Raw genomic sequence first — 11,253 nt, forward strand, 5'->3', positions numbered from 1 at the left:
GAAACAGACGGCCGCCCCCACCCCGGCAAGAACTGGGACCGCACCTTCACCAACCCGCGCTGCCCCATCGCCCCCAAGCTGGGCGCGGGCCTGGCGGTGTTCCAGGGCCTGCAGGACAAGTACGACCCGGCGCGTGTGTTTGAGCCCGAGCTGTGGACGCGCGCCATCAAGGGCGAGAAGTACTTCCTCAAGCCCAAGTGCGTGCTGAACCGCAGCTGCTACTGCGAGGCGGACGAGCACTGCGCGGACGGCTTCAAGTGCGTCCCCAGCGTGGCGTTCCCCGAGTACAAGGCGTGCCGCCCCAAGGCCATGAACAAGAAGATGTGAGCGGCGCGGCGAGGGGCCTGTGCCCGGTGCAAGCCTCTGCCTCGGGCGGCCGAGGGCCTTTCAGCACAAAGCTCGGCGGTGGGAGCGGAGATCGCGCGCGCCGTCAAGCGTCCCTCGCTGTGCGGGCCGCTGCTCACTGCAAGCGCACGCTGCTGCCGCCGCCGCGGGCCACCCGCTGGGCTCTTTCGTTCTTCTTCCGATCTATTCTTTCCAACAGGATCTTTTCTTTGCAAATCAGCTGGGCCTCCGGGCCTGTGCAGGAGCCCATACGCCTCCCCCCCCCTTGCCGTGCCTGATGGCATTTGGTTTTTGCTCGGATATCGACGCAGGAGGCCCGCGGGAGGGGTGACGTGACCGCAGTAGTCTTTAGCGCCGGCTCAAGCGCCACAAAACTTGTGCATTTCAACGCTCTGCCGCTTGGAATGGCACCCCGGCTTCTGCTGGCAGATGGCACGATCGCTGCCCATCACAACTCTGCCACGCGCCTGGGCGGCCTCCCTTGTGCATTTGCAGCGGGGGAATTCTAAAATTTGTCCCGACAGCAGGTCCGGCCGCGCTGCGCGGCGGCACCAGCAACCCATAACACAACCACCGTTGCCGGCTCGCGCGCACCGGCGCGCCTGCCGTCCCTCTCAGCCACGGCCGCATCTGTGTGCGCCAGGCCGCGCCTTCCGGGCATCATCAAGCCCCTCATATGAGTAAACATTGCCCATGACAGGACCTACTGTGCAGAGCCGCAACCCTCCAGAATGCATACGTATCTGGTGTTCCTAGATCAGCACAAGGTCGCTGACGCACATGCTGCTGCGCCTGGAGATGGCTGCGCCACGAAAGGGGGCAACGGCTGGGTCACTGCCAGAGGCGGAGTCGGCGGACTAATCACGCGCATATGGGTGTGTGTGTGTGTGTGTGTGCGCGTGTGCGCGTGTGCGTGCGCCCCCCGAAACCCTGAACCCCACAACCGGCGTGCCGGCCCTGCTGCCATTTGACACCCATATTGTGATGTATGTTCACCCACGCCTAGGCGTCAAGGGTCCGCAGCTGCTGGCTTAGCATGGTGAGGAGCGAGGCAGGGTGGACTTCGCTGCCAGGTTACAGGTATGACCGCCCCGGCGGACTTGGCGTGACCGGGCGGTGGCTATGTGCATGGGCCTTTTACATGTACTGCATCAAGGTGTACGAGTCCGCTCAGTTGCAGGGCAGAAGCTCTGATCCGCATGGGCTGACAATTGCAAAACGACCACCCCAGGCCCTGGGAGGGGGCCCTTAAGCTTCAGTACAAACGAGGCGCGCCGAGCTCAGGCGACGACAGCTGCCCGACAGTAAGCCTGAGAAGAAGTGCATTGGGGAACTGCATGCGAAAGCAGCCAAGAAAAGTGTTTTCTCCCCCTTTTTTATGGCGTATGGAAACAATAAGCAAGCAAGCATGATCACTTTGCGTGGGTCCGAAGCAGGGTTTGAGGCCAAAAGGTGGCAAGACATGTGGTGGCGCATCATTACTGACGCGCCACTCCTCGAGGACGGCAGCCGCAAGTTCTTAGCCTGGACACAGCAGGGGCAACAGGGCTATCACGTGCTGTCAAATGCATCACGCTTGGTTGCTTGTGGCGTTCAATGTGGGTCCATGCAGGCGCTGCAAGCAGTGGGGAATTCGCAACCAAGTGCTGCAAACAAATGTCAGGTTGTCATGCGTGAGCAAAGCGACGTTTCGCTACGAGCGTGTCGTCAACGTGGAGGATTGTCCACGTGCAAGTGATCAACAAGGGAGATCCAGCCAGGCCGACCAGCGGTCGCGCAATGTACGCCCACGTGCGCAGGGCAAATGCTCATCATCAATAAGGGAACCAGTACTGGAGGTGTTTGGGTGCGTCAAGCAGTAGTCGGTGGCTTGGGCGGTTCAGGCTGCATCTGTTCGCGCGGGTCATGCACTGGGATTTCAGTAGGCAATGCACAGGACGGGTTGGGCGATGAAGCAAGGGATTGATGAGAACGACAGCCACGTTGCATCGGTTTTGGCCAACCCTCCGGTAAAGCCCGAGTCGGAGGCGGAGGTCCACCCAAGGCATGTGGCGGGGGCGGCGACTCTGCCATTGCTGAGGCTGCCCGACCACCAGAAGGTTCCTAGCGTCACGCCCGCACTGCCCAGGCTCGTCAGGATGCTGCCCCCCAGCAGGCCCGTAAAATTCCTTGCGATGACGGTGCCGCGCAAAGACTCGATTGGCAGGCCGCCGGGGACGCCGTACTTTGTGGAAAAGTCGGCGATCTGGTCGGACGCCGATACAGACAGGAATGCATGCACCCGTGCCAGCCCGGCCGGCCGGTTGATGGAGGCGCTGCACAGGGCGTCGGCGCCAGACCGGCCACCAAGGTTCCCGTCCCTGTCGCTTGAAGATTCGCTGTAGATCACGACCCGCGCGCGCAGGTATTCCGCCGCAGGCACGCCCCCCAGGCTGACCGCATTGATGTTGGCCAGGTCGGCGATTCTCGCGTAGACACTGAGGTCGATGGCCGACACATTAGCCACACTGGCCGCCAGCGCGGCAACGCTGGTGTTGGCCGACGCGATGGCTGCTGCGCCCGTAGTGACGGTGGTCTTCAGGGACTCGACGGTGGCATTGACCAGGGAGACCGCCACTGCGTCCGCCGCCTGGGCTGACGTGATGGCGGCCAGGGTGGTGTTGACGGCCGCCGCGTCCGCCGCCTGGGCTGACTTGATGGCGGCCAGGGTGGTGTTGACGGCCGATAGCTCCGCGCTGCAGGCGCACTGCTGCGGAGCAGACTTGAGCGCCGCGATGTCTGCGGCCATGGCTTGGTTTGCCGCCTGCATCAGGGCCAGCTGCTGGGCAGTGCGCGTGCTGGCCGCTGTGAGGGCGGCGAGCTCCTGAGCAAACAAGCCCGGGTTGGAAGCGTTTGCCGCGCTGGCTTGCAGCTTCTGCACGTTGGCGGTGATTGTTGTGGTCGTTGCGGTGAGCTCATCCACACGGGCGCGCAGCACCGCTGCCTGGGTGCTTCCCTGGGTGAAGGTGGCCTGCAGGGAGCTGGCCTGGGCGACAGCAGCAGTAACCTGGGGCTCGAGGGCTGCCAGGTCAAAGATCACTCTGTTGACCTGTGCGGTGGTAGCCACGCCGCAGCCATAGTGCAGCTTCTTGGGGTCCTGAGAGGTGTGGAAGTATGCCGATCGATTGAAGGACGGGAAACCAGTTGCAGTGCGGGCGGGATGATGACACCTTGCTTGCGACACATTGATAGCTCAGTGGAGCGTAATCCTGAAAGAGCCGCAGGTCCGTCCCTCACCCACAAACGACCAAGCAACTCGTGACCGTGTCGCTGCGTCTACTTGCTGCCATATCAGCACTCACTAGACATTAATCTGCCCAAGTACACGCGATTGCATTCGCATGTGGTGGCTGTTGTGCGTGTGTGCACGCACCTTGCTGTCAGTCGTCGCGTTGGCGGGTGCCAGCAGCTCTCTGCACAGCTGGTCCATGAGGGCGGTCGGGCCGGCCTTGGAAGCGCATGACCTGGAGAGGGTCCTGACAGGCGCACACTGCACGAGGTTGTGCGACAAAGACAGGATTAAGTCGTGCCTGCACAGCAGGACGCTGGGCTCCGGCAAGCCAGGCGAATGGCGGGCACAAATCAGGGGCCGTTTGGGTTGCAATCGCCTTCCAAGGCAAAGGCCCACATGGAAGCAACCAGCTGCTGCGCGCGTGCAGTCGCGCGTCAAGGCCGCGTGCGGCATGCAGGCGCAACTCACCACCGCCAGCTTCTGCTTCTTGGGCTTCGCTTGAGGGCTGCGGGTGGTGCCACGCGGGGTGGAGCAGAGCGAGGGCGGCGGTGGGGGTCGGCATGAATCAAGATGCATGAACCATGCAGACCGCTCGACTGGAGGCATGCAGGCCCATGCATTGCAAGTCGACAACGCAGGCAGGGTTGGCAGCTATCAGAAGTTCTCAGTTGGGTGTCACCGATTGTTAGGCTGAGGCTTCCATGAGCCAGGGGTGGGGCCTACGGGTGCACGGCCTTATTACCCTCCAAATACCACTTGAGCGCCATTTGTGTCCAGACGCTGGTATCCCACAGCTGCTGTCAGGAGTGACCACCCTGCACATCCCGGCCCGGGCCACGCACGCCTGTGTGCCTACCTGGCGCAAATGACCCCGCCCAGCACGCTGAGCAGCAGCAACACTACCATTGGAGACATTGTTGAGCTCCGTATCCACCTCATGCTGGGTCTGACGACGTGGAGGGGGGCGTTGAGTTGATGAGACGACTTACAAAACCCAGGCTCGCACGGTGCTGGCAGCACCGTCCCACAGGGCGTTCGAAATGGCGAGTGCCAAAAAGCAGCAGAGTGTGGAAAGCGAGCTACCCTGCCCGTACCCGTGCCACCAAGACTCGTTTCACAATCTCTTGAGCGTGACCGCAAGTCAATCGATCAGAGCAGCAGAAGGGGGTTGAGTTGCAGTGAAAGCAACAAAAATAGGGTTAAGCTACACAGAAATTATGGTGATGGTCAGGTACGGTAGAAAGGGCAACGATGCCAACGGTGCCGGTCGGTCGGTGAAGGGACTGGCGGGGTCCGGAAGGCTCATATGAGTCAAGTGGGACCATATAGCTAAGCCAAAAATCATTGTTTATAAGTCCTGGTTGACCAGAGCGTGGTCCTTCAAGGGTCATGCCATGTGAGTGATCATGGCTTTGCTGATTTACTCATATCATCATCACCCTGCCACCTTGGGCGGCACAGCTCCTTTTGAGCACACGCGTGAATCTATTACTTGGGTGATGTGGGACACAAGTCCTGCTGGAACGGGTGCGGGCGGGGATACCCCACTCTCACTATGCGGCTTGCTGCACACTTGCCACTTCACGCCCCCCCTGTGAGACGGTGACGCCCGATCACGACTCCAAGCTAGTTGAGGTACGCTTCTATGTTGCAGTATTTCACTTGCAATCAGGTGCTTTGACGCAGGCAAAAATCTGTCGTAGCATGCATGCAGTTACGCGGGCGATTACCGCGGGGCGCCTGGAGTGGTCATCACCATCAGGCATAGACACCACACTCACAGGGCAGATGTGGCAAGTAGCAGTATGCTCAATTGGGGCATCCCTGCCCGTACCCGACGCCACCGGTACCCTTCGATACATCCAATCACCTGCGCGGTAGGCAGCAGGTCGGCCAGTGCAGCAGGAATGTCCTGAGCCGCAAATACCAAGGCAGCCGTGAAGCTACGTGCAGCAGGTGTGCAAAAGGCACCGAAGTCGCAAGCATGCAGTAAGCAGCATGCCGCTACCCTGTGGTGACTTGAGGAGCCCACCAACGTAGACACCCTCACGCCAAATGTGGCATGCAGAGGTGTGCACGAAGCAAGTGCTGCGTGATACGAATCCCGGCGAAACGGATACAGCAGTACAGGCGGCAAAACCCCACTCGCTTGGGGCACTTGGCTGCTTGCGGCACACTAGCCATTTCTCTGATACTGCACGGTGATGGCCGACTGCGACTCCAACATAGTCGAGGAATACCTGCCACCTACTGCGCAGGTGATTCAGTATATCGAGGGGGACTGGTGGAGAGGGTACCGGCGGGGACACCCCATCGCTTTGAGAACGCTGCTGCTGCCCACATCTGCTGTGCGCCGTGTCTATGGTGGTGACCACTAGTCACCCCGCAGTAACCAACCCTCGTCACTGCACGCATGCGACGACGGAGTCAATCTGTACCTCCATTTCATCACCGCAATGCAGCCATTCCAACTGAGCAGTACTAGCCAAGCACAACGCGTGCGGACACAGCTGGTGAGGTTGACAGCGCCTCCCCTGGTGTGCTTGCTTGGCTTTGCAATTGTGGGACGCGTGCACCTTTCGCAGAGCGGGCGTCCCCACACGTGGGAGCACAGCCAACACTATTGCTTTGCGCACAGGGTGCGCGGGCGTGGAACTGCTGGTGCCGCGGGAGCCGAGCAATGGCAGGTGACAGCAAGGGGCTGGGTGCACCTTGACAGCGGCACATACGCAATCAGGAACGACTCGGTGTGCTGGCGTGAGCGCATGCCTGGGCTTCGGCGATGCGCACATGCGGTTTGGTGGACGTAGGGGCTTTCTGTGTTTGTGTGTTTGCCATTCTTCACGCCTCTTGTTGCAAGCTGATACACAGCCATCCTCACAGCATGTGCCCTGCACGCAGCAGTACATGCCTGCCAGCCTGCTGGCCAGCCAGCAGGGTAGTGTGCGCCCGCTGCTGGCTGGCCCCCAGGCAGTCTGCTGATGACTTTGCCTGGAGTTGCAACAGGATCCTAACCGTCGGCCCATGCTGTGGCAATGTTGCTGTCAGGCTTGCGGAGTCGCACTCGCTCACAAAAGCTCGCGGCCGCTGCGCAATTGCCTGCTTTCACAGCTGGGGTGCCCTCACACTTTGACATGTCACTGCAAGGTGGTCTAGAGCGGCACAGCCGTCTGCACGCTGCAACGCTTTCGTGCTTTCTCTACATCTGCCACAAATCTCTTGGCATCTCTGCGCCACCTTGCGGCCTCTCTACGCCACCTCATGCTGGATAACGATCATGGTACCGTACCTGCTGAGGATCAGCAGAGGCAGGGGTGGGGCTGCATTTGACGTTGGCACCTAAGCTGTGGTGAGGTGCAGCAGAATGGTGCACACGCAAGGTTACTGCTCACAGTTGAGGCGTCGGCAGCTGATGCATTGTGCGGGTTGCGACCCGCAAGTCGCAGGCACTTGACCCAGCGGCGCCGTTGAGGGGCCTTTCGGGGGCCTGTGGGTACCTGATGCCACCGCTGCTACGAATCATCCGTCGACAACCAATGCTATGAGAGTTTGGAAGCACTTCTACGGGACAGCAGCATTGGCAAAACGGGCAGCCCAAAGGGCGAAAAGCTTGAAAGTCGATCTTGTGCAGCATGTGTTTTCGCCCGTGAAGCGCGCAATTATCTCAAACTGCTTTAGTTCGAGATCCACACCCCTTGTCGAAGGACGGCCCCGATCTCCTCGACGTCTTTCCCTCATCTGCACCGATGGCGCTCTCCTCCAAGCAGGCGTGCCCTACTCTGGCCCGCGGTGCCTCTCGTCAGGCTACCGTCGTTTGCCGGGCCCAGCAGACCCCCGTTCAGCAGGCCGCGAAGGTGGCTCTTGCCGCGGGCCTTGCCGCTGCTGCGTCCCTGAGCTCCGTGGAGGCTGCCAGGGCTGACATCGCGGGCCTGACACCGTGCAGGTATGGCGCTGCGGGCTCAGGGGTTCAGCCGCGCGCTTGCCGCGCTGCGGTTCCGGGGCATATCGCAGCGGATCCGATCGCCACGGCGGCGGATCCATACCATCGTTGGTCTGATCCTGGGGCTGCATGCCCCAGCCCTGACTGTAAAGGTTGCGCTTCCTTTGAGGGACGGGTGCCCGGGCAACTAGCGGCAGCCGCCAGAAACGGGGCACCCACCCGTGGATCCTCGCCGCCTGCATCGTGCGCCTGTTTACCGCGCAGCGAGTCGGCCGCCTACGCCAAGCGCCTCAAGAACGAGGTCAAGGGCCTGAACAAGCGCCTCAAGAACTACGAGGCCGACAGCGCCCCCGCCCTGGCGATCAAGGCCACCATCGAGCGCACCGAGAAGCGCTTCGCCAACTATGCCAAGTCCGGCCTGCTGTGCGGCAATGACGGCCTGCCCCACCTCATCAGCGACCCCGGGCTGGCGCTGCGCTTCGGCCACGCTGGGGAGGTCTTCGTGAGTGGCCGCGCCCGCACCCACGCCTGCGCTCCGGGGGGACAGTGAGATGTTCGCGCGGGATTCTGGCGGCGGCGGCCGCGAGGGAGCGACCAGTTGGGCCTGATGTTGTGCATCTGAGCGTGACTGGGGCTTCCCCATGTCCAAACGCAGCCCCCTGACTCGCAGCGGCCCTCATGCATCTATCGCACCCGCTCCCTGTGGATCCCGCAGATCCCCACCATCGGCTTCCTGTACGTTGCCGGCTGGATCGGCTACGTGGGCCGCCAGTACCTGATCGGCGCCAAGGCCGAGTCCAAGCCCACCGAGAAGGAGATCATCATCGATGTGCCCGCAGCCCTCAAGCTCTCGGTCGAGGGCTTCGGCTGGCCCCTGGCCGTGGTGAACGAGCTCAAGGCCGGCACCCTCACGGAGACCGCCGACAACATCACCGTCAGCCCCAGGTGAGGTCACGAAGATGCATGAATGTTTGTGTTTGTGAATGTGTGAGTGGGAGAGAGAGTGTGCGCATGCACAAGCATACGTGGGGGGTGACGAAGACGTTGGGTCGCAAGCCGTCATGCCATGGCAGGGGCTGGCAGGGATATCCTGGCGGAGTTTTCCCTGGGTGCCACCGACCCAACGTTGAATCGCTGGGTGCCATTAGCATGTGCCTCCCACTCAGGCGTAGATATGACCCTGCACCAGACCCTGAAACCCCTGCCTTCTATGTGCCCCCCTGCCTGCGTGCAGATAATCACATCCATCCTCCTGCAGCAGTGGTAGCAGCGGCAGAGGGCGGTTGAGAGCGCGGCTGTGCGGTGGCTGCGCAAGCTCCTTCCTCCCCGGGCGCACACACGGCCGGCCTCGTGCAGTCGTCCAGCCAGCGACACCCTCACAACGGTGCCCCCGGACAGCAGCAGCAGCAGCACGCATGCGCGCAGCGGCGGCGCGAGGGCAGCGCGCACAAGCTGCGCCCCGTTTCTTGTTGTGAAGCGGTGTGACGGCGCCCGTTGTGCAGCAGCGGTGCAACGCATCCCTCCTTAATTTGTGCCTCATAGCACAGCTCTTTGCCCTTTTTCACGTTCCCCGGAGCGCCGGCTGCACCAGCAGCCATTTTGATTCCTCCCGCACGTCCCCTTGGCCAGCAGTGATGCGCACCTCGCGCCGGCCGCCAATGGGGTGCGGTTTTTGGGGCCCTCGCGGCCTCGCAGCCCAGCACACCATGCGCAGCGACCCCGTCAGCATGCCGGACCGGTGCTGCTCAAATGGTTTTGCGAGGCCTGACTTGTAACAAGTTTGTCTCTACTGCGGCCCAATAAGCTGGGTAGCATGTGCCCAGGACAAAGCCGCAACAGGCCTGCACCCTGCGTTGTGGGGCCTGAGCTTGCAGAGACCGATGAGTGGCCGGCTCATGTCAGCTGGTGGCCCATAACCTGAACCCCCCAAACCCAGCCATGGTGCACACGGTACGCTGAGCTGGCCTCGGTACAGTATTGCGCAACACATGCTTGTCCACAGACCGGTGGGCATCAGCGGACTGCGAGGCGGGCCTGGATTTGAACTTGAGTGGCCATGCAGCCTGACATCACTGCCTGCTGTGCCCATGCCAACCCCACCGGTGTACACAGGTCGGGACTGTTGAGGCGGCATCCGCGCTCAGACGCCTCAAAAGAAGGAGTTGGGGGTCCCGTTGTGCCCATGGCGGCCGCCCACCAATGCACTCGGCATTCCCTGGTGGCACATTGCAGCAGCCCAGCCCTTCGTGCAGCCCGCCGCCGCCGCCAGGGCCGGGCTGCTGCTAAGACAGCAAAGCCCACTCATTGCTCGCCATCTGACCCAGGACTGGCCCCATCCTCGGCAGGTCGCGTGCAGCTTTCTGTGAGGTGCATCGTGACAGGCGCCAAAACCTCAGCCACGCGGGCAAGCAGCTGTATCTGCTGCTGGCTGATGGGGCCCTTTGCAATGTTCACCGCCGTACGGATCTCATAATAGCCCTTGATGTCTTTGTGCGCGGACAGCTGCTAGTGCAGGTCCGCAATCCTGCAAACACATCAAGGGCTGTTATGACAGCAGCTGTCCACACACAAAAGCATCAAGGGCTATTATGAGAGCCGCACGGCGGTGGACATTGCGGACCTGCACCAGCAGCTGTCCACGAACACAGAGACACTGCAGCAGCAGTACATGTGTCATCTAGAGCGCTGCGTCAACAAGTATCCCAACCGGTTGATGTCATTCAGCTGATGACCAATTCTGACATGAATCGCTTTTATAGGCGAGTCTGTGGGAGCAGCATGATAGAGCACACATGGACACTCTATCCACGCACCGCAAGTCACAACAGCCACCTTGATCATGAAACTCAACTTTTGGCAAAAGAAGGCGCCCCTGGTCCTACAATGCTGTTGCAAGCGCTCGGTCAGTATTGTTTTCAGCGTCCTGTTGCGTAGTCACATACGGTACCGCATACACTTTACACAGAGCAAAGAAAGGCCACGACAGACCCAGTGTGTGATCTGACAGGCCTGAACGGGCCATATATCGCCCAGGTCCTATCTCATTGCACTTCATACATTGATACCTACAATATGCTTTCGCAAGCCGCCACAGGCTTTGCTCTGAGTGGGGCCCAGCATAGAGTTCGCGGGCTGCTCGGCACCAGGCTGCCGTGCCCGAACTTGAATGGCTGCCGTAGGCTTATATCTGTCGCTCATGCGGGACGCGGGCGCCCCAGGAAGACCACATCAGGTGAGCGTGACACCTGCCGCCAGCGATGGCGGCAGCAGCATCGCGCCCGTTCAAGCCAGCTCCACTGGGGTGTGCAGCATTCGAATGTCAACTCGGCGGCCCTGGCTGCGACTCCATGAACTATGTACTGCGGCTGCTATGCACGATGCCTGCGTCCGCTGCGCTTTTGACTGCACGTGCCATGGCAGCAAGCGACGCAACAACAGGGGGGTGGCGGCGGAACCTCTGCGCCGCAAACAGGGCTTGCTGCTGCCCGCCGCTCTCCGCAACCGTCCCTTTCCCCCCGACCGCCCGCCGCGCCCCGCCGTTCCCGCCCAGACGACGCCGAGCTCCCCACGGGCGACCCCCCAAAGCGTCGCGGCCGCCCCCGAAAGTCCGACGCCCCCGCCGCCGCGGAGGCGATAGAGCGCCTCACAGAAATCGCCGGAGGCCGCGCCCCCGCTAGCGCCGCAGCCGCCGCCGCGG

General features: G+C 61.6%; 4 protein-coding genes across 4 annotated transcripts in view; 3 read left to right on the plus strand and 1 right to left on the minus strand.

Annotated features, from left to right (window-relative positions):
- Positions 1 to 30: 30 nt before the first annotated feature.
- MNEG_8299 (hypothetical protein) lies at positions 31 to 327 on the plus strand (the record flags this gene model as incomplete). Its single annotated transcript, XM_014043225.1, has 1 exon — positions 31 to 327. A coding segment is annotated over one exon (297 nt), but the record flags the coding sequence as incomplete, so codon positions are not given.
- Positions 328 to 2,263: 1,936 nt separating this feature from the next.
- MNEG_8300 (hypothetical protein) lies at positions 2,264 to 3,814 on the minus strand (the record flags this gene model as incomplete). Its single annotated transcript, XM_014043226.1, has 2 exons — positions 2,264 to 3,481; positions 3,758 to 3,814. The coding sequence occupies 2 exons, from the start codon at positions 3,812 to 3,814 to the stop codon at positions 2,264 to 2,266; spliced, it is 1,275 nt and encodes a 424-aa protein (XP_013898680.1).
- A 3,548-nt stretch (positions 3,815 to 7,362) lies between these two features.
- Positions 7,363 to 8,794, plus strand: MNEG_8301 (Photosystem I reaction center subunit III; the record flags this gene model as incomplete). Its single annotated transcript, XM_014043227.1, has 4 exons — positions 7,363 to 7,559; positions 7,821 to 8,058; positions 8,272 to 8,501; positions 8,791 to 8,794. 4 exons carry the CDS (start codon positions 7,363 to 7,365, stop codon positions 8,792 to 8,794), a joined length of 669 nt encoding a protein of 222 aa, XP_013898681.1.
- A 1,928-nt stretch (positions 8,795 to 10,722) lies between these two features.
- The window catches only part of MNEG_8302 (hypothetical protein), a gene marked incomplete at both ends in the record, with an annotated part of 2,414 nt that continues 1,883 nt past the window's right edge, over positions 10,723 to 11,253 (plus strand). Inside the window, one exon of the mRNA XM_014043228.1 lies at positions 10,723 to 10,788. Coding sequence (XP_013898682.1) covers positions 10,723 to 10,788 — 66 coding nt within the window. The remainder of the gene's footprint in view (positions 10,789 to 11,253) is intronic.

Source organism: Monoraphidium neglectum, assembly GCF_000611645.1.
Source record: "Monoraphidium neglectum strain SAG 48.87 unplaced genomic scaffold scaffold01561, whole genome shotgun sequence".
Taxonomy (NCBI): domain Eukaryota; kingdom Viridiplantae; phylum Chlorophyta; class Chlorophyceae; order Sphaeropleales; family Selenastraceae; genus Monoraphidium; species Monoraphidium neglectum.